Below are 22,509 nucleotides of genomic sequence, written 5' to 3'. Positions count from 1 at the left end.
TGAACAACTAGCTGTCTTCATCAATCTTGAGAAGTGAGTCACAATAAGTGTGTGTGTGTATAATTTTTAAAGGGAGATCATTATATGTTGCTACTCTATTTCTTAAGTACTGCTTCCATTGCTTGGCCAGGAAAACCCACTGGGTGACCATGGGCAAATCACATTCTCTCAGCCTCAAAGGAAGGCCAAGTCAACCCCCTTCTGAACACATCTTACTAAGAAAATCCCATGATAGGATCGCCAATCTTGAAATGGCTTGAAGGCACACAACAATGTTTCTTGAGTACTGCATCTACTGTCCAACGTGAAGAAGACAGATTTTAAGTAAGATAATTAATATTTGTTTAGTATAAAATTAAATAATTTCATTTCAGTGGATGCCAGCACTGAATGAATCCACCCATTCTTCAGACAACTGAAATGTAATGACACATGAACAGCATGAGTCCTGATGCCAGAAGTTCCCTTCCTTAAAAAATATTTACTTGGGAATAAGACTTGGGGGTTTCAGTTAAACATTTCCAGATTTGGACCTAGGGCTGTAAGCTCAGGTGATCTTAAAAATAAAGCACTGTGTGCAATTGGAAAGTGTTTCTTGTATCCACTTCTGTCACACTCAGTACTGCTCCAAGAAGGGTAATCAAACAGGTTGGAAGAGATTTGGAGGAGGGAAGCAATACAAGTTGGAAACTACAAATCCCTTCTGGATCCCAGCAGCAGAGAATACAGCAAACTGCAAGTACAGTGATACTATGAGCCATAAGAGAAGACTAACAAAGCAGTAAACGTAAAGATAAGATACAAAATTATATTATTTCAGTAATGGGTCTAAATCCAATGTGGTGCTTTTGTTGTTCAGTGCCAGTATGACAGAACTTTCTTCTCTTCTTCAATGTAACCATCTGCACTGCCAGAATGCCAAGTGTGAAGTGTTTGTAACTTCTGCAAAGCAGGCACTTGGGCATCATGGGAGGCTGCAGTGAGAAAGGAATTCTTCCTCTCCCACTGCTGCTAGATTCTGCAGTTCTGTTAGTGGAAGTTCAGTGTTGGATCTTGCCCAATTAACTAAATGTCCTCAAACTTTGCTAAGAATTTTCCATGGCAAGCCAACTCAGAGCAGCTCACTGGTGGCCCAAATACCTTGGATACATTCATATGGGGTGCTTCTAAGGTCCACATTCCACATCCCCTCCCCCCAGATGTTCATTAAATAGGCACATAAATGACAAAATATGCAACAAATCCACCTCATGCATTGAGACATAAATGATGTACAGCATACTGACCTCACGGTTCAGTACAACTGTTAAATTTGGTCCCCTCTTTCACTTAGAAAAAGCAGATTCTACTGTAAACAATAAGTGCATGCCAAAAAAAACAAACCACTATCAGATCTGAGAGCCAAGATGTAGAGCAAAGAAAGAATTTGCTCCTGTTGATTGTTGTTTTTAAGATGTAATTTAAAAAAATAAAATAAATAAAATTATATTTTGAAATTAATTATTGACACCACCCCGAGGATTTGAGCTTGAGAGGTGGCTTAACATTTTTAAATATCTAACAGGTGCTGAACACAGGGCTTGCAATAGCAATGTCTGCAAATCTTGCATCACATGTATTGTCCCACCTGGTCTTCTGCTGCAATAACTCCCATATTCACAAATGTTCTGTTTCAGACTGTCAAAATGGCTATTCTTGAAATCTTAGCTCACAGCTTGGATTACTCATGAAGATAACTAGCCTCTGGTATGGAAGCATTTAAATGTAATTTCTCTCTAAAAACTTAGATATGTGTTTAGCAAAGCTCCCCAAGGATGAGGTTCTTCTATCAAATTGGCATCTATTTTCTGAGCTCATGCTAATTTTTAGGAATGCAAAGTAGGAAGTGATAAATTATCAATGGCCATCATGTGTTTGACAGTTGATGTTTAGAAAGTTTCAACTCTATAATCTAGGTAAGAGACTAAAGCAGAGTGTCAATATGACCAATCTGCAGCAGCCCAGGTGGATCTAACTGCCAGGTCTATTAGTATTTAATGCATTTCTAACCATCTAAGAAAGCTAAACTTAACAACAGCAAAAACAATGTTTTGGAGGGGGGAAAGAAAGAAACGGAACTATTTTTAAAAAGACTATTAAAGCTAAAATGGAAAGACCACATACCCCAATGATTGCGTTCAGTTCTGCCATGGTCACTTGCTTGGCACGTTCCACAGCCTGCACCACTTGTTGCTGGTGCTATAAATGAAGATCAGAAACAGAGTAAAATTATTTGCTTTCTAGTGAATCAAGCATAGAATTTCCTTTTTTCCTCTCCTCTAAACATAAGCTAAAAAAAAAAAAATCCCCTCTCCAGATTGCATGCAGGCCTGAAATAATATGTGCCTTTAAGAGAGCAAGAATTCTCCATGGAGTTTTAAAAGACACCTCAGAGTGAGGGTTAATTTAATCAAAACCTGAGTTAACTGGAATTCAACTTTCATTTCTTTTCCCAGAGGCATGGAAGAAAAGCAACAGCAGCATACCAATCTTTCAGTCAAGAGGACAGTACTGTCCAGAATCAAAGAGCTATTCTCCAGGTGCAAGCCAACAGATTATTGTGAACAAATGATGCACTTGGAAAAACAAGGTGTGCACCTGTGCACTCACTAACCACCAAATTTTGACCTCACTAAAGACACAAGTTAGTTCCCACCACAAGTCCATGATTTGTGGACTTGACTGCTTATTTTCAACATAAAAATCCCCAAACTAAATATCCTGCCTGATCTTTAAAAATGAATAGTCAGCCCTAGTTAGTACTTGGATGGGGATTGCCAAGGAATACCATGTGCTGTAGGCTATATCTTTGGAGGAAGGAAATGGAAAAACAACTTCTGAGTATTCCTTGGTTAAGAAAACCATGTAAAAATCAAGGTGTCACCATACATTGACAAGTGATACATATACGTACAAACTTGCTCCAGCACTGAATTTGTCTATGTCAATAAAGGGACAAATCCAGTGCTGAAGCAATGAAATGGGAGGAAGACTGAGAAAAAGAAATGAAAGAGCAAGAGAGTATGGCTTCAACACTCTGGGCTTTTGTCTACATCTAAACAAACCTAAGAAAAATGTGCTGCAATTCCAAATTCCTACACCTCTGGTTACAGAAGACACTTCAAAGAACTTCAGCTACACATGCAGAATCTCTGACCATCATTCAATCATAATATAAAAGTTTGTTTTGAAGCCATAGAGGACACATCTTCTATTTTAAACATGCTTAACTGGATGCTAACAAGAGGGGATTGACATGAAAACTTTTGGCTTAAGGTAGGCTTATCTGCACTACACATTATACTACTTTAATTTGCATGGTACTTCTCCTTAGCCCAGTATTTCCAGATAAGCTTTATTTTTTTTTGGGGGGGGACGTTTGATTCCTCTGAAGAGATACACTGATCAGGGTTCCTTGCTTGGAAGCTATGACAGTTAAATGAAATTTGTTCTATAATAATAGAGGCAAAATATTGTGAAGATGAAATAGTGATCATTTCAACAATATTGAAACTGGCTAATTTTTCACTACAGTTAAGCAGAATTATGCACAAAATGGAACCAAAGAATTCCTAGGGCGGAAAAACAAGACAAGGGTTTCTAATTCAGGAGAACTGATTCTCAAAGCAGCCTAGATCTCACTCTAGGAATGGGTGAGTACAGGATATTTCAAAGGAAAAATCTTGCAATTAATTGTCAAATGAGTGACTAGTAAATTCACACGAGAAACATACTTTTTATAATATTGGAGGATATCAACATCTCAGTCCCCGTCTTACTTGCCAAAAAAACAAACAAAAAACCCATTAATGTGTTCAAAGAATACAGTACAGAAAGATGTCCTATTGTCTTAGCAAAAAAAACAAAAACAAAAAAAACCTCCAATGGATGCAGGGAATTCTTACTAAAACTACAGAGCAAAGGGAGACGTGTTAACAAATGTTAAGAAATATAGAGGCTATAAAAGTGCAGGTAAATCATAGCTCCAAGAACTCAAAACAACCAGGCCTGGAAAGGGGCAGTATATAAGCTTCTCTTCACATGTATGCTGTTGAAGAACCTAGATCTTTTATCCACTAGCACTTATTTCATTGCTTTCTCAGACACTTCAATTTGTCCGTTTCTGCCCTTTCAAGCTAAGAGCCTCATGAATCATTTATTAATTTATTCAATTTTTAGCCACTCTTTAACAAATTGCTACTAGCAGAAGGGAGAGCACTTTGCTCTTGGAGTCTCTCATAATCCAACTAAATATTGCATGGACCAAGACTTTAACCTCAAAGGTTTGCAGATAAGAGCACCAAGAACTGGAGACTATGGTCCCATTCACACTATGAGATAACCTTGGTGTGGAACACGGGTTATTTCAGTGGAGTTCATATTGGCCCTGACTGCACTCGGTACAGTTTGCGGGGAACATCCATTTAACCCAGTGCATTTGGCAGTGGGTCACATACCAGTTCTTTTTTGGCATCCCCCAACAATCTGGATCTTTGATAGTGAGAATGCACTACCAGATCAATCTGGATCAAGTAGACTGTTTCCTCCCTCCTTTTCCTCCTCCTTGCAGCTGCCACCACTGCTGCCATGTCCCTTCTCTACTCCTTCCTCCTCACCCCCCTTTGCCACCATCACTGTATCCCTCCTCTTCCTCCTTCTTGCCTCCTTGCCGCCACCGCTGCATTCCTCCTCTTCCTCACCACCACTGTGTCTTCCTCCTCGCCTCATGCCACTGCCACATCCCTCCTCTCTCTCCTCCTCGCACACCCTCACTGCCACCACTGCCTCATCCCTCCTCTTCCTCCCCCACACCCCCCTCTTATTGACACCATTACTGCATCCCTCCTCTTCCTCCTTCCTCCTCTTCCTCACCCGTCCCTCGTTGCTGTGTCCTCCTCCTCCAGTGTGAATCGCAAAGAGCAATTTGATTGTGGTAAACATAGTAGGAACTATGAGTCTAATTGATTTGGTGTGGCATTACCAAAGAGAACCAGATCTCTGCAATACAAAAATGCAAGTGTGAATGGGCCCTATGATTCTCCCTCAGATGACAAATGATGGGTTCAGAGCTTGGAAATTAATGTGTTAGTGTGTTTTTTATTCAAATATTTTGTGAACTGTTTACATGTTCCACTGTTTAAATGTTAATTTTTGAGACACTTAAAAATGGGGGGGGGGGAATAATGCCCCAAATGGTCAACAATACCCTTAAAGCCCTACACTTAGAAATGAAGTTACAATTTTATCATTCATTATACATGTTAGAATCTCCCTTCTCTGAAATGCTTGGAATCAGAAGTGTTTGAGATTTTGGAATTCCTTTTGATTTTGGAATACCTGTATTTGCATATATGTATATAATGAAATATCTTGGAGGTGGCACCCAAGTCTAAACACAAAATTCATTTATGTTTCATATACAGCTTATACATATAACCTGAAGGTAATTTTATACAATATTTTAAAAAAATTTTGTGTATGATACAAAATTTGTGCATTGGGTCATAGAAAGGAAAGGCATCATCACTATGGCCAGATTACACAGGTCAAAAGAAGCGGCTTCCAGCTGCTTTAGGGACATAGAGTTTAGATGATGCACACCCTGAAAAGAGTCTGGAAACTGCACCGAGGCCACACTTCAGTCCAAAGGACTGGATCAAATAGGAGTCGGTTTAACTGACTCATGGTGGTGCTGGCTTGGGACTGCAGGCGGTGGCCCACTTTGGGAACAAACCATGCGGTCACCACAGTCCGAGCCTGATTGCAGCCAGAGGCCACTCCTTTCTGGCCGTCTGCTACATGCCTGTCTCCATGCCTATTTCAACGTTTGGATTCTAGAATATTTTGGACTCCAGGTAGCGGAGACTCAACTTGCATTGTTTTGTTAAAATAATTCTGTTATACCCTCATTACCACCACCCCACCAAAAGTAAAGTGTTGCAGATAACGCTGTTACGTTTGATATATTAGTCCAAAGCTAATTATGTGATTGAAGTCTAAGCTGCTCTTATTCTGAGCCTTGTTCATTCCTTACCATTTCTTCATTTCCTGTTTTGTCATGCTCTCTCACTGAGTTCACTGTCATCCTTTTGTAAACCTGGCACTGCACTTTTCTTCTTTAAAATTACTGTCCACCTCTAATTAGCCATACTTTACTTCATCTATTAATTCTACACTCCTTTTTCACATCCTTCTTAGACCCAAAGTTTCATCCTTAAACTCTGGTCAATTCTTTTTGGCTCCAGTCTTGTTAGACGCTGGTGAGAAGTCATAAAAAATCTCTACTTTCTCTTTAGATTTACAAACTGGAAGGAGATATATGAGATGTACAATATGATGAGTGATTTCAGAGCATCCACCAGGTGCAAGCTGGCTCACATCTATCACTCCTTCTGAGCTTTAGTGTAGACTATAGACATGCTTTGCACTTCCCTGGTTTTCTCAGATAGGCATACTGGAGTGTGTGTGTGTATCTCATGAGGCATTGGCCAAAAGGATGTGGAAATTAAGGAGAACCAAATCAATCACAGAAGTATCAAAGGAAATAAGTCACTCACAAAAGCAGCTATACAATAGATGCAAACCCAGCAGGGTGTTTGATGCAAATGCCAAAACAGATGGAACAGAGGTAGTCCCAGTAACATACCTTTTGACTCACTCACACAAATAATTTTCACTCAAGTAGCATAGTCTTATAGAGCGTGAGGAAACAAAATATGCAGCATTTATTTGCAGCAATAATCAGGAAGATGGACTTTCTAATCCAGCAGTGCTTTAGTGCCTGGAACTAACACACACACACACAGAGTGGGCAAATCAGAAACCTGGTATAAAATGAAAATCAGTTGGCATTACATTGTGTCTCAAAAAGGAGACATAGCTATCAAGATCCTACAAGATTTCTATGGTTAGAAATTTTAGTAAAAAAAAAAGGGGGGGGTTATCACCATATTATGCTAACTGGTTAAAATTCTTATGTGATCTGGAAATAGGAGATGACAGCAGAAAGTAGGAAAATGTAATCAATGTCTTCAATGGCTCAGTCATTTTGAGGGTAAAATGTAATCTGAAATACAAAATTTCCAGATATACTAACTTATAAATCAATGAACAGAATGATGACTCTTGCTTTAATCATAAGTGATGCTGAGGATATTTAAAAAAAACAAACCACTGCTGAGTTTTCTGAAAAACGATGTCTGTAACATATAAAATTAAATAAGTATACAGTATGTGGTGTATTCAAAAATTCAGCTAATTATGTACAGTATTTGTATATTTATGTGTCTGTGCCTGTGTCCGTGTATAAGAGACTTAAAGAGGATGGTACAGAACGTATTAAAAAAGGAACAAATCCAAATATACGCTAATGTGGGTTGAAATTTCAAATTAACTACAAAATGCAAAACAGGTTATTTAAGGGGGGAAAGATTCCAGCAAACAGGCAAGACAGATTGTGTGAAGAACAAATGGTTAAGACAACAAGTATCAAGGGAACACTGGAGAAGACAAGACAACCTAAAAATAATTCACAACTGTCTTTGCTGTGGAAGATGTTGATGAGATACCAATATCTATTTTCCTGCTCATTTTGCCTTTATCAATATTTCTCTGAAAAACTGGAAACTAAATTCATTGATGGATGAAGTTTTGGATTTCATAAAATATGAAACTGCCACTGCCACCTCCTCTTGTTGCTAACAGAGGATGGCAGTCAACATCTCGTTTTCAAGATGAAAACCATAAAGATTTGTAATTGCAACATGTTGACAACCCTAAAATAATATATTGTTGTATGTTAAGCATAAACACAACAAGTTCGCCAGATGAAGTTGAAGGTAGCCTATGCCCATGCACCCTAAAGCTGAGAATGAGGTCTGAAATAAGAGGATTATGTCCAACTGGACCTAGAAAACCGAAACACAAACTAACATTATGAGAGGAGATGCAGTTATCCACCATGCCATGTCTGATGTGTTCTGCTCCCAGCCTCATCTCCCTCTGCATATGGATGAACATCTGCAACAAGGAGATTGCTCAACATGTATTTGCTTCTTATGTAATTGAGAACTTTATTATACAAGGTTCAAGAGTCTATGTAGCAGCACTTTCCCCATGACTAGACAGAGTTGGAGAAAAGGGAGAACAAATGCATCCATATTCTCCTCACTATCCACCCAAACATTGTAAACATAAGCATAATTCTGGAACCCAAAACTGGGCTTCAAATAATTTTGTCTATCACTTTGATTATTAGACAATAGGAACTTCCATACAGTGCAATTTATGAATGTCATTCAGGTTAGTATTACTGTCAGTCAAGACCAAAGCATTACTTTTTGTGACTATAACTCCCAGAATTCTCAATCAGTACCAACTGTAGCCTTTAAAAGGAACTTTTCCAAGCTCTGATTAAAACAAGCCATAAATGTAAAACGTACTATAAAGGATTCATAATACCTTGTTTCCCAAGAATTTGCTTTCTTCATGCCACATTCTGAGAAGTTTAGAAAGGAACAGAGCATTTTAATACTTAACATTTAATCCAACAGATTAAGAAATATTTTTGTCAGGGATACTTCTGGGTCTTCAAATATTCTTTTGCTCTTAAATGCAATCTGTCATTCATTTAATCTCCTTTAAGATGGGCACAGACTCTGCATTTGCAAATACTTTGGAGATAACACTTACTTTTAAAGATTTAGAAAAGTAGGTTTAACCAAAATGGAGAGAGAGTGAGAGAGAGTGAGAGTGTCAGTGCCACCCCACAGAGCGCTAGCAGAGTATTAAAAACGAAAAACTCTTAGTAGTACACACTGACTGAAAAGAGATTTAAGAACAGGAGGATTTTCTTTATGCTGATGGAAGTAGAGAAGTTGGGGTGGGTGGGAAAAAGCAGGTCTTAACTATGGTAAGAGGCTTTTCATCCGTTATAAAGAACTGGACAAAGAGAAACTGAATACATTGTATTCATAACAGGGTGGATGCCATCATCTTCTTGAAGCACTTCTTTTCTCTACAGCAACACAGAATATCCACTCTTCAAGGGAATAAGTAATATAACATCTTAGCATCATTTCCTTGGGGAAAAGAAACTGTATACATACACACACATATACACACAGAGAGACTGCATTTATAATGGACCCTTGGTATAATTCCAGCACCTTCTGTGGATACTAAAATCCATGGATGTTCAAGTCCCATTATAAACAATGGTGTAGTAAAATGGTGTCCCTTATATAACATGGCAAGATTCAAGGTTTGCTTTTTGTTTTTTAAATGTTTTTATGTTGTGTATGGTTGAATCCATGGACACAGAATCTGTGGATACAGAAGGCCAACTGTATTCATTTTTTTTTTAAAGGAAAGCAAGAAAGAAGCAGGATGTCAAAATTTAGTAGGAGAAAAGCCATACTTGCTTCAAAATTTCTACAAGCAGCAAAAAAAAAGTTTTGAAAGGACTTAGGGAAAAGCAAGTAAGTGAATGGCTAAAACAATTCTGTTTCAGGTAGCTGCAGAGAAAATATGATTAATGTCAGTGCAGACAACACCAAATTGTATTAAGGTTAAGGCACATGAGGATGAGAAGGGAAAACCTGTATGTGCGACTGGAGGAAAATTTGCAGATGACACCAAATTAGGAGGAATAGCTAATACTCCAGAGGACAGGATCAAAATTCGAAATGACCTGAATAGACTAGAAAGTTGGGCCAAAGCTAACAAAGTGAAATTCAACACGGAGACATGTAAGGTACTGAATTTAGAGCGGAAAAATAAAATGCACAGATATAGGATGGGGGACACCTGGCTGAACGAAAAAACATGAGAAAGGGATCTAGGAGTCCAAGTAGGCCACAAGTAGAACATGAGTCAACAGTGTGATGCGGCAGCAAAAAGGCCAATGCAATTTTAGGCTGCATCAATAAAAGTATAGTGTCTAGATCAAGAGAAGTAATAGTGCCACTTTATTCTGCTTTGGTCAGGCCCCACCTGGAATATTTTGTCCAGTTCTGGGCACTACAATTCAAAAGTGACATTGAGATACTGGCGACTAAAATGGTGAAGGGTCTGGAAACCATGTCCTATGAGGAATGACTTATGGAGCTAGGGATGTTTAGCCTAGAAAAAAAAAAAGGTTAAGAGGTGATATGATAGTCCTGTTTAAATATTTGTCATATTGAGGAGGGAGGAAGCTTGTTTTCTGCTGCTCCAGACTAGGACCCGGAACAATGGATGCAAGCTACAGGAAAAGAGATTCCACCTCAACATTAGGAGGAACTTCCTGACAGTAAGGACTGTTTGACAAGGAACATAATCCCACAGAGAGTGGTGGAGTCTCCTTCTTTGGAGGTCTTTAAACAGAGGCTGAATGGCCATCTGTCAGGGATGCTTTGATTGAGATTTCCTGCATGGCAGGGGGGTTGGACTGAATGGCCCTTGTGGACTCTTCCAACTCTATGATTCTATGAATCATGAATTTCATCAGCTGTTCTATTTGTATTATTAATTCACTTTAGGAGCCCTGGTGGCGCAGTGGTTAAATGCCTGTACTGCAGCCATTCACTCAAAACCACAAGGTTGCGAGTTCAAGACCAGCAAAAGGGCCCAAGCTCGACTCAGGCTTGCATCCTTCCAAGGTCGCTAAAATGAGTACCCAGACTGTTGGGGGCAAATTAACTTACTTGCTAATTAGCTTACTTGCTGTTCACTGCTATGATCTTTGGAATAGCAGTATATAAATAAAACAAATTATTGATTAAAATTATTATTATTTAACTTTATCTTTTATTTTTAATTACTGTAGACACCCTAAGTTATATGTGTACAATGGAAGGGTGGGATCTTCATTTTTGTATAAAGAAAAATAAAAAAACTTGCGGATTCAACCATGAATCTGGATTCTCAGGTCACAGCTGTGATGTGGCAATTAAAGCTGATGTGCTCACTGTGACTATTCCCAGAGATGTGTAAACTGGCACATGGTGGCACATGCCTTAGTTACAACCTGTAACTAAAGTTGTTACTAAGATTGTAACGATCTACTCCAAACGCTGCATCAGTCACATGCTGTGGGTGGGGATGAGGGAACCCCACGGATGGAGGGATGGACAGTCGGAGGAGCTCATCCCACAAGGCTTGGGTGTCCGTTGGAGCTTGAAGACCTGGGAGAAAGGAAGGTCTGAGGGTGGTGTTCCGGAGTGCCACTTCCTTGGGCCGGATGACCTCATGGTCCCTTTTGGCTCTATTCCTACTGAGGCACCACCGCTCCGCTTCCTGCCCCTCCAGGCCTCACCATGCCAGCTAGGTGACAGGAGGAGCACAATGAGTTGGAGGAGGAGAGAAAGGTTAGGTAGGCTTCGGGTGGGGGGAGGAGCCCCTTCTCCAGCTGCAATGTCCCACAAGTAGCCTCCTCCTCCCCTTCCACCTCTTCCTTCCTCCTCCTCTGTCCCCGCATTGGCTTGTCACCCATGGATGCTGGAATCCATGGGCGGCAAGTCCACGGATATGGAGGGGGCATACTAAGTAAAAAGTAGCTAGGGTAGCACCAGATGTGCATACATGGAATGTAGGATTTAATGGAGATGTCTGAGCATGAGAAAATACTTTATAAATTAATTTGCTCATCAGGGTGCCTATGACACTTTGAGCATCTCAAACACATTAATGACCGTTATATGCTAGAGAAGGAACTTGTCACAAGGAAATTGGTATCTATCACATTCAAAAATTATGACTAGCAAAGGAACACAGCCTCCAGGATTTCCATACTGTATGTCAGAAACTGCACTTCCTTATACCAAGACGAAAGTGGATGGATCACATTTTTGTTGTTCTTCTTCTGCTAAGAAGAATAAGAACAAAAACAAGGAGGAATGGAAAATTAAGGCCAAAGAGAGAGAGAGAGAGAGATGAAAGGGACTAAAAAAAATACAGAGATATAGGAGAATTTTCCAAAGATCAATTTACAGAGGAGTAGGGGTATTACTCCTTTTTTGTTACATGGGATGGAGTCTTTCTAGGGGATACAGCATTTTATCAAGATGCAAACTAAAGTATTTTACTGTTGGGAAAACAGCTTTCCTTTTGTAGATATCTATGGCTATTTGTCAAGAGCTGTATTCTCCTGGATAAGCAGAGCCTTTGACACATCTCAAATGTGGAACATCACAAATCTACTTCACACTAAATACTCATGCCACTTTATTTTAACATCTGCTAAAAGCTAGCCTTCATAGCCATGCATACAAACAAAGATAAAACTAAGCCTCCTAGCCAAAATACCTCTAATAGTACTGCCACACTTCTCTTAATCCCAACAAAGTTTTATCAGCAAAGCTATTTCTCCCATCCTTACATATGATAGACGACTGTGCCATTACTACTGGAAAGTAGAAAGACAATAAACAGGAAATGAGCCAAATAGTTTCCTAAGAAAATATTAAAGCTGTTAGTAGTTGGACCACTTTGCTCAAGGAGTAAAAGATGTTGTTGCTAGTCACAACTCCCTCACAGAATTACATAATATAACAAAAACATGTATTCTGTCATTCTCATACATTTATAGAGATAAACATAAAACAATTTAAATGCACACTTAACAAGTTTAATATGTTAAGTGACCAGCGAAGGGAATAAGTGAAGGAGATAGTGAGAAATTAAGGGAAAGGGGTATATCTGCACAGGACTTTGCATCTGAGTAATTAAACTTGAATATCCCACATTTAACAGCAACATTTTAGGCTCTGGATTGCTGGGTTATAGTGCTCTGAGAGTGCCATCTTTCCCTTTCACTGTTGTCAACTGTTTGTTCACCCATCTCTATAAGTGAAGAATCTAACATGGTGAAGAGAGTGGTGAGAGAAGTAGTGAAGATAAGTAGTGAAGATAGCAATAGTTGCTACTACCCACTTCTTCATAGGTCCCTTTCAGTCCAGCAAACAAACAGAAGCACAGCCAGTGTAAAATAGAAGTATCCACAAAGGAAGAGGGGTACCACACTCAGCCCAAGGAACTCAGAACTAGCACTGACCTGACTCTGTACTGAATCATTTCCATTAGCAGAGTTACATTTTCATCTTTTATGGAACATGCCTCTGAGTTATCAAAAGCAGCTAAAGTAGAACGTATGATATGACAGTATTTTATAACAAATGAGAAAGTTTTAGTTTTCTGATTTTTGTTTGTTTGTTTGTTTTGTTTTTAAAGAGCACTTTTCAGATTTTTGTTTGTTTGTTTGTTTTGTTTTTAAAGAGCACTCATTTCAACAAAGTTTGGGAACCCTGCTCTAACCTTAAAAAAATGTTGCTACTACGAACATTGCCAACTACAAGACATTTACAAACATGTGCGCATGCACACATTCACAATGACAGTATGTTTCAATCATATCTGAATCAAGACAGGTGCTAGCAGATAGCAAGAAGGTAAAGGTGAACTAATAAACATGGTGATTGCCTTTTTTGATGAGTCACACTTTGTGTAACCAATAGTTTCACTCTCATTTGCACAATTGAAACTTGCTAGTCCAGCCTCATACTCGTAATTACTAGAAACATTTAATACAAAGTATTATGTAATACAAAATAACAACATTAATAAAAAGGACACAAACTGGCAGAACTGTCCACATACTTCAGCTTGTTTGCCTCTGAGATCATTTATATAGCAAGGTCAGAATGTTCTCCAGCATGCTGATTAAACTGCTCTGAAAGTAGTTTGTACATTGGTGCCAGTGATACACCATGACTGCCATCTATGCAAGAAATCCCTGGTGAATTTAACTATGATCTCTTGCATCAAACCATGCTAGCGCACACCATTGATTTCTTACAAAGTTAACAAGCAATAAGATGAGTTAACCTGGCACTATTATCAGGCACTAACACTGTCATCAGTGCATGCAGTCACTGTATTTAGTTCATTTCCCCCACAGGCACAATAAAGAAATGACTAGTGACATTTCCCAGCCTCCTCTTCCTTTTTTAAAACAGTTATGTGACATACGCATACTGTATGTGAAATGAAACACACACAGAGAGCATTTGCAACAAAATTTGATGCTTCATATGCTGTAATAAAAACCCCTACGTTTAAGGTAAGTTTGTTTCACATGCATAAATACAATAGCCAACCTAATGAGATCCATGCTCCACTGATGGTTATGTACACTGATTGCAAAGTTATGCTGCCAAAAAGAACCAAAAGTACACATTAAACAAGTCTCCAGTTACAGCAGGGACTTCTGTTTTCAATGCTAACTTTTGTTTTCTCATCACTGAGCCACATACCTGACCAATACAGTGGGCTCTTGGTATCCACTGGAGTTTGGTTCCTGTACCCCCCGTGGATACCAAAATCCATGGAATATAATGGCACAGTAAGATGATATCCCTTATATAAAATTGCAAAATCAAGGTTTCCTTTTTGAAATTTATATATATTAAAATATTTTCAAACTATGGATGCTTGAATCCATGAATACAAAAAATCACTAGATAAAAAAAATGAACGAATACAGAGGGCTGACTGTACACACACATCAGGCATTCAAGAGATTCAGTACTGTACATACACACCAAGGATTCAGGGAGGGACAAACAAACAAGCTTCATTTATATACCGCTTCATACTGCCTAAGCAGTGTCTAAGCGGTTTACCACTGTAAGCTAATTTGCCCCCAACAATCTGGGTACTCATTTTAGCGGCCTTGGAAGGATGCAAGCCTGAGTTGAGCTTGAGCCCTTTTGCTGATCTTGAACTCGCAACCTTATGGTTTCGAGTGAGTGGCTGCAGTACAGGCATTTAACCACTGCGCCACCAGGGCTCTTTGTTGACCTGCTTGTTCTTCATATTTGTCCCTATGTGAGGGAGAAACTAAATACAGAGACAGGAAGGAGGATGAGGACTAAGAATCGGTAGTGTCCCTAAGGGGGGTGTGGTGGTATGGCCCACACTGGCTGAGACCCCAAAAGAAGGGTGACACCTGGTTGGGCCCTTCCCCCATGCCATTCTGCGTGTGCTCCTCCTGTGCCATCCTGTCCTTCTCCCTCCCCCAGAAGCCCCACCTCCAGAAGCCCCCTCCTCACACCAGGTGACATCAGGTGCAGGGATGCTACAGCTAAGAATGAGAGAGACTCATTGACTGCCTGTGAAAGGAAGGAAAGCTTCAGAGGCAGGGGTCTTTAAAACATATCAACTTAAATTGTTTAATATTGAACAAATACAATCACTTTTGAGGGTTTTAATTTTTTTCCACAACATTTCTTTTCATGTAAACATTTCTGATTTTCTCTTTTTACAATTTTTTTAATAAACAGGTTATTAGTATCACAAACATTTCAATATTATATTGAATCTATACTATTCACTATTTAGGTTTTGTTTACAGACTGAGCAATATAATAATTTGATGAACCAAATAATACTAAATACTATATAGTACTGACTTTTCTTCTGAAGTCTAGCTTTTCCACCATGTTTTCGTGCCTAGTCCAGAAACTTCAACTGGTACAGAATATGGCAGCCAGGTTGATTACAGGAACAACTAGGAGCAACCATATTAAACCAATACTGAAGCCACTCCACTGGCTGCCTATTAGTTTCTGGGCACAGTACAAGGTGTTGGTTATCACCTTTAAAGCCCTACATGGCTTGGGCCCAATCTATTTAAGGAATCGCCTGCTTCCATATAAATGCCTGTACTGCAGCCACTCACTCACAAACCACAAGGTTGTGAGATCAATACCAGCCAGGGGCTCAGGGTCGACTCAGTCTTGCATCCTTCTGAGGTCGCTAAAATAATTACCAGGTTGTTGGGGGCAATTGGCTTACATATTGTAAACTGTTTAGGGAGTGCTTTAGTGTACAGATAAGTGGTATAGAAATGTACTTGCCATTGCTATTGCTATGTTATGCCACTGTCTGAACAAAGGGCTATGATCAGTGCATGCCCTCAGTCTCTTTGGCATGTAGCAATCACAAGCCCTTTGGGTCAGACTCTTGACAGGCAAGTTTGACCATTCTGTGAAGTAAATAAAATCTTACTTACCAGTGGTAAAGCAGCACATTTTTAATAAGAGGAAGAAACTACATAACATAACCTTTTGAAACTTAAACACATGGGAAATTCCTTCTGTTACCTCACATATTAATTATAAACTCTCCCTGAACTCCTCTCCCACCTTCTGTTAACCCACAGAACACCAGTGGGTAATGTCTCACCCTCAAGATACTGGTGACTTGCAATTTCCACTAATCCTAGCCAATAAGGCCAATTAGGAGGTAACAGAAGGGCTTAAGTTCAATAAAATATGGAGAACCACACATACCCCTGCCAAAGTTTTACACTACAGCAATATACACACAGTAGTTTCATTCCAGGTGACTAACCCAAATGAAGTAACAGAATCCCATCTGCAGAATGTGATTACCCCAAAAATGTCATCTAGCATCTATACTGCGGGGGTTTTCAGCATTAGGTGAAGACCTCTGTTGTTTCCTGCCAAATGTTTCCATAACTGGTGTAAGCTATATTTCAGAGGAAGGAACTGGCAAAGCCACCTAAGTATTCCTTACCTAAGAAAACCCTATGGAATTAATGGGATTACCCTAAATCAACAGGTGACTTAAAGGCATGTGCATGCACTCACTCATGTTGTATAAAGTTTACAGGGAAGCAGAGAGAAAAGAGAGAAATCACCATATTATCTGTGGAATTGATATGTGATACACTCGTTTAAAAATACCTAGCCAATTTTGTTTACCCCACCTTCTTCAACATTACTAAATGAATATTTTTTTGTTACATGCCTTCAAGTTGGTTCTGACTTATTGTGACCCTCTCTCTCATGGGGTTTCTTGGCAAGCTTTGTTCAGAGGAGGTTTGCCACTGCCTTCCTCTGGGGCTGAGCGCATATGACTCAGTTCAGTGTTACTCCATTTAACATTTTTCATGGTCTAAATAGTCATGTTTTTATTTGTCTACAAGTAAATCTCAAAACATTCCCAGTCTGAGGGGTGAGAGTGTAATAATATCTGCCCTCTCAAAATTATAGCTTGCATCTGCACATTAACTTTCTAGGAAAAGCATGACTTCATTTTAAGAACATCCTATGTGTTGGGGAAACTAGTTTCCCTTCAAGTGTACATAAATGCACAGGTACATACATACATACATACATATGTATGGTTGCTTTAATTTTTATTAAAAGAGACATATAGAAAGCAGTCTTACTCCAAGTCAACGACTGAAAATACTTTCCTGACATGTTTCCTCTATATTTATGAGTGTATGTTATTTGTTGACTTTGAGTTTTGTATACAATTGTGATATTTTGCTTTTGTACATTACTCCGATTGAAACACAGCTGAGGAAGTTTTGATTTTGAAACAGAGACAACATTTCCTGGGTTGTAATGTCCTGTCTGTTTCTACCATTGTGGTTCTCTATTCATGAATATCCAGCAGTATATGAAGTGGTCTGTAAATGTTCAGGCATAATACATCATTTTTCAGAAGAATCTCATGGACTCAGTCTTTGAATCTCAGACTGGATGTTCCAGAAGATGCAAGGCAAAGATGAGTCTTTTTTGTTGAAACCATGCACCCTACTACCAGTGGCTAAAAGAACAGGAAACTAGGATGGGAGCAAAAAAGAGGCTGCATTAGGCTCTAGCATCAATAGTTGATAGTTCTTTGTATTTTCTGCCAAGCTTAACACCAATGGTAAAAAATGCCACACAAATCATGCCTTTCCAGCAATTCTTTAATATATCCTATTAGATGCCAGCTTGACAGAGTTGTATTTATGATCACACTGACATGACAGACAAACATTTTAATATAGCTAGCAGACTGATTGTAATGCATACCACAGTAAGACATAAATAAATAAATAAATAAATAAATAAATAATCAGCAGTCAGTGCAGGTATGCTGGCTGCCAATGTGGAATATCACAGTTATGAAATTACCCTTCCCAATGGTTACATCTACTAATTTAGACAGCTCACAAGTAAGGAAGAAAAATGACACCCAAGGGTCCTATCCATGGATGTTACTGAGGCAAGTTAAGTAGAGCATCCACATTCAGAAGCAATACGTCTATCATTCAGGGCATGGAAAAGTTAGTAGTCATACTAGTCAGGAAATGTAGAAAGCAGTTGGCTCAAAAAAGTAACTTCTTCATGCTCTGCTCTAATTGATATATGTGGAAGCAGGGAAGCAACAAGTTAGAATGACTATAATTTTCTTCTCTGCTTGTGTGTTTCCAGAGACATTCAGTTGGCTGGGTATTGTCAGCATCTGGATGAATCTCAGACTAATTCAGGACAGAGATACTACCAAGACAAATAAGTTAAGGTGATAATTTTATGTGACATGCAGAAGATATCCAATTGGATATTACCACAATAAGGAGATTATGGTGGATTCGGAGGGGGGGGGAGCAAATCTGTTTATTTATATGATACTTTTTCAGGGTAAAATCATGCTCAAAGCAGTTTCCTGTAATACTGGCAGGGCAGGAGGGAACACTCGCAAGCACAAGCTATCAGAGAACCATCTTAGTTCTTAAGTTAAAAGTGAGTATTATGGAATTGTGAGAACAGTAAATGTAAACGCCACCACCCCTTACCTCCTGGGACAAGAAGGGAATGACCTGGGCACAGATGGCATTCAGTCTCTTGACAATTTCTGCCTGCAGATGAGAGAAAGAAAAGTTACTGAGCAGCATAGTTACAAATATCCCATGATGGTTACATGCAAAGAACAAACTCATTTTAAAGGACAGTTTTGATAGATGGGTAGTTAGACTCTTGATCAGTTTCAGATACTAGAGTAGTAGCACTACTTATTTCAGTCCGTGCCACAGCAGATACATGAAAGTCCACTCCTGGAAAATGGGAACCTCCACTGATTCAAAGACACAACTTTGCCCCATTTGCAATAAAATCCCTAAACAACAGAGCAGGGAACATTCAGCCCTCTAAACATTAATGAATTACTACCCCCCACAATGTCTCTCCAATGACCAGACTGGTTAGAACCAATGGCAACTGATATTCAGCAACATCTGGTGGGCCAGTTTCACCAGTTCTGCTGTAATAGAACATGACAGAAATGTGTCCTAATGCTATAGCTCTCAACCCAACAAATACATGGAGTGAAAGACAACTGTAGCTTTTCTCCTGAACATTTATAACTCCCTCAAAAGCACCACATAAGGGAAAGGGTCTAGAAAAATGGATTTCTTCTGCTGTAGTGTTTACGGTTGGATCATCTTGTCAATCAAAACAAGCATTAACTGGCATCTCCCATGGTTTCCACTAACCTCTGATCTCCAAAATAATCATTCATATATGGTGTCATAAAAAAATTAAAGTGGTACTAGCTTGTCTCATAGGGCATTCCTTGTTATTTTGCTAAAATCTCAGTCATGATATAAATGTATGGTGTATACATTTTTTCAGATTTGCCCTAGTACCTAAGATATTATAGCCTTGATCCTGGAGAAAAGGGCTCACAGAATTTAGGAGAAAGGATCTTGAGAACAGTATGTTATGCTACTTATCATTACAGTACTATAATCAAGGTTCACCATCTGCATGTCTAACTGAAGTGAAGAGCCGCCCACCTGCAGTATGGAACTCTAAATGGACTACTTTGAGAAATAATCCTGAGACTCCATCTTTACCTTTTACAAAGGATCTCAGTCTAAAGTCTTAGCAGGAAACACAATCCAATCAATATGCCTCCTTACCTCAAGATGGATCACCAAAATACCACCTAGGCACCCAACTTGCAATCTCTCTGGGAGTTCCCACACTCCCAGGTCACACAGAATTTGATCAGAGAGAAAAATAAAACAAAAAGTAGGTCTTTTAGGACTCACAGCTAGATGGCCAATGACCTCTCCCACTTTGGGACATGCTGACCTACAGGCTTCTTAGAACCTCAGGGGGTGATGCCTTGTAACAGAAGACAGAATTACTAATGTGTTGTTTCATTTTAGGAAACGATCTAGAAGTTGAGATTGTTGTGCTATCTTTCCTCATGTCCTGAACCAGGAACTTTCTCCATCTGACCTAAAAAAAACTGAGTAAATTTCTGTTGGTATGTCTTTCCATCTCTCTGCTCCCCAAATTCCATTGACTCTTTCCACTGCTATTATTTTCTTTGAGTGAGTCAGGGTCTAAGAAGAGATGTTTTATGCTCTTCATTCTAAATTCATTTTCTGAATTGCATTTTGCAGGGTTGTGTCCCTAAGAACAGTTAAAACAGCTTCCCTTCATCACCTTTGTCCTCTAGCTTTAGCCATATCAGCATCTAAGGTGCTGGCAACACCCTTTTATGGTACTAAAGCCAAAGCCCATGTCCACAGTCAGTTCAACACTTGGTAAGGATCCCTAATCCAATTTCCCCAATAATCAGGACTAACTTCAAAGTGTTCTCTGTTCCTGTCCTTGCGTGGCCCATCTCATATTACTGAATGTCAAGGTGCTTAGACCTCTAAATACCACCTTGCCATTTCCAAAACGCCTTCACCATTCTTTATAGTGAACCATAATATCCATCTGTGGTTCTTTTTCCTCCATCACTGCTTTCAGGGACAGCTGCTGTAAGCACTATTTTTAAAGGTAGGGTGTGATATGCATTACATTAATAAACAGTCTGCCGCTGCAGTGCTAAAGGGTGATGTATTAATCAATCTTTCCTCCCTCAGTAAATGTCTCTAATGAATTCAAACCTCTGTACCTCAAGTGACAGCGTTCTTTAGTTAATCTCTCTGTTTTTGTCAAAAAAGACTCAGTACAACAAGTGTGTATACACGCCCTAACTAAGGATCCCAGAATCCCAGATAGAATAGGTACACATGCACATATGATAGTTTGCATGCACCAAGGCATTCAGTAATAGGTATGGATAACAATGTCTCTCACATAAGTTGAAAACTATGCAAACCTTTGGATTTCTTAGAACTTACAACTCTACAATTGTATGCATCTGTTCAACAGGAAATAAAATGTAAAGACCAACAGTGACAGACCCCATCCAGCAATTAGGGAGTGAATAATGGTCAACAATAACCACTTGCTGCTCTGAGAGTTCCTTGCAACAGCAAGTGCTCAAGCTTCAATGCAGGACAGAGAATTTAATTTCCATCACTAAATCGGGCTATCTCGAAAAGCTTCAGGAGCCTTTTGTGACACAATAATGAGCCACAGCTGAAAACACATATACACACTCAACTGAGATTGGCAAACACTTCCCCCAGTTTCTGAACAAAGTTCCCCCTCCCCTGAAAAAAAGAAGAAGAAAAAACAACTTTATCATCCACACAGATGGGATTGTGTGTGTGTATTCTTCAAAAATTTAAAAACAATGGGATAAAATCCAGTGTGAATTACAATATAAGTACATCTACTGAAATCAACAAGACTTGCATAAATTATGACAAAGAATTCCCAGTCATTTCATTGGTTTTTACTCTAGTTGGGATTAACACTGGATCATGCCCAATAAAATACCAAAGATGTTGCAATCACATTAAGGAGTTTCTATACACTTATTTGAAGAAAAAAAAGTTGGCCGATTAAAGGTTTGCATTTGATTAATCACTGAGCATCATCCATCAATACATATGTTTACACATATAAATCACCTACTCTTTCGTGTTCCAGTTAAATAATAGTACTTCTTCTCCCGAACTACTAAATTCCTGAATTTATTCTGGGGCTTTCTATATGTTCATATAAGGTCACAAGTGCTGAACACCCTATGATATGTATGATACATATAAAGTTATTAGAAGCAGAAAGGGAGAGTTATCTTCTGAATGCTGAAAAACCATTTCTGTGCTTCTACTTTACTCTGTAATATGTAAGTGCACAAATAAAGTGGTAGCGGTAAGAACTTTGGCCAAAATTAACTGGGAATGCTCTAAACAAAGAAATGATGGGGTTAAGAACTGTATGGAACATATAACATATTCAGGGGTAGCCATGTTGACCATGCACCGAAATACAACAAAATCCACAAGGGCAATACCTTTATTGGCCAACCAAAATGCAGAAAATATTTCATGCAAGTTTTTGAAGTTTCATTGCCTTCTTCATCAGACAAAAGATGTTTAAAAATCATGCAGGAGAGGAAAAGTGATGTTAGTCATAGGCTTACAGTATATATTTTTGTTTCACCAGATCTTGTTTCTGTTATAATTCAGTTGTTCTGGAGCCATCTCAGTTGCCAATGGGGGTGAAATTTGAAGCTGAGTATGTACTACTGTTAGTGATCCAAAGCCACAATCCAGTAGAGTATTTCCACTGAATCCCACCACTCCTGCCAACAGTCCCCTTCTCTTCTGCAACCCAACCAATGCAACCTAAAATAATTATCCAGAGGAATAGATTGGGGGGGGGGGGGGGAATAGAGCACTGAAATGGGAAGTAGAGGAGAAGAAAGCCCTGA

General features: G+C 39.1%; 1 protein-coding gene across 5 annotated transcripts in view; it reads right to left on the bottom strand.

The window, feature by feature from the left end:
• TLE4 (TLE family member 4, transcriptional corepressor) overlaps positions 1-22,509 on the bottom strand; it is a 161,890-nt gene that overhangs the window by 94,067 nt on the left and 45,314 nt on the right. For 3 of the 5 annotated variants that reach the window (XM_042450335.1, XM_042450331.1, XM_042450332.1), the window contains exons 3-4: positions 18,677-18,739; positions 2,164-2,238 (exon numbers count right to left, since the gene is read on the bottom strand). In XM_042450335.1, the coding sequence (XP_042306269.1) occupies positions 2,164-2,238; positions 18,677-18,739 (138 nt within the window). The remainder of the gene's footprint in view (positions 1-2,163; positions 2,239-18,676; positions 18,740-22,509) is intronic. The other 2 variants (XM_042450333.1, XM_042450334.1) reach the window with 1 other exon arrangement.

This window comes from Sceloporus undulatus, chromosome 2, assembly GCF_019175285.1.
Source record: "Sceloporus undulatus isolate JIND9_A2432 ecotype Alabama chromosome 2, SceUnd_v1.1, whole genome shotgun sequence".
NCBI classification, from domain to species: domain Eukaryota; kingdom Metazoa; phylum Chordata; class Lepidosauria; order Squamata; family Phrynosomatidae; genus Sceloporus; species Sceloporus undulatus.
The sequence above is the reverse complement of the archived record's forward strand: the minus strand, read 5'-3'. Positions and strand labels throughout refer to the sequence as shown.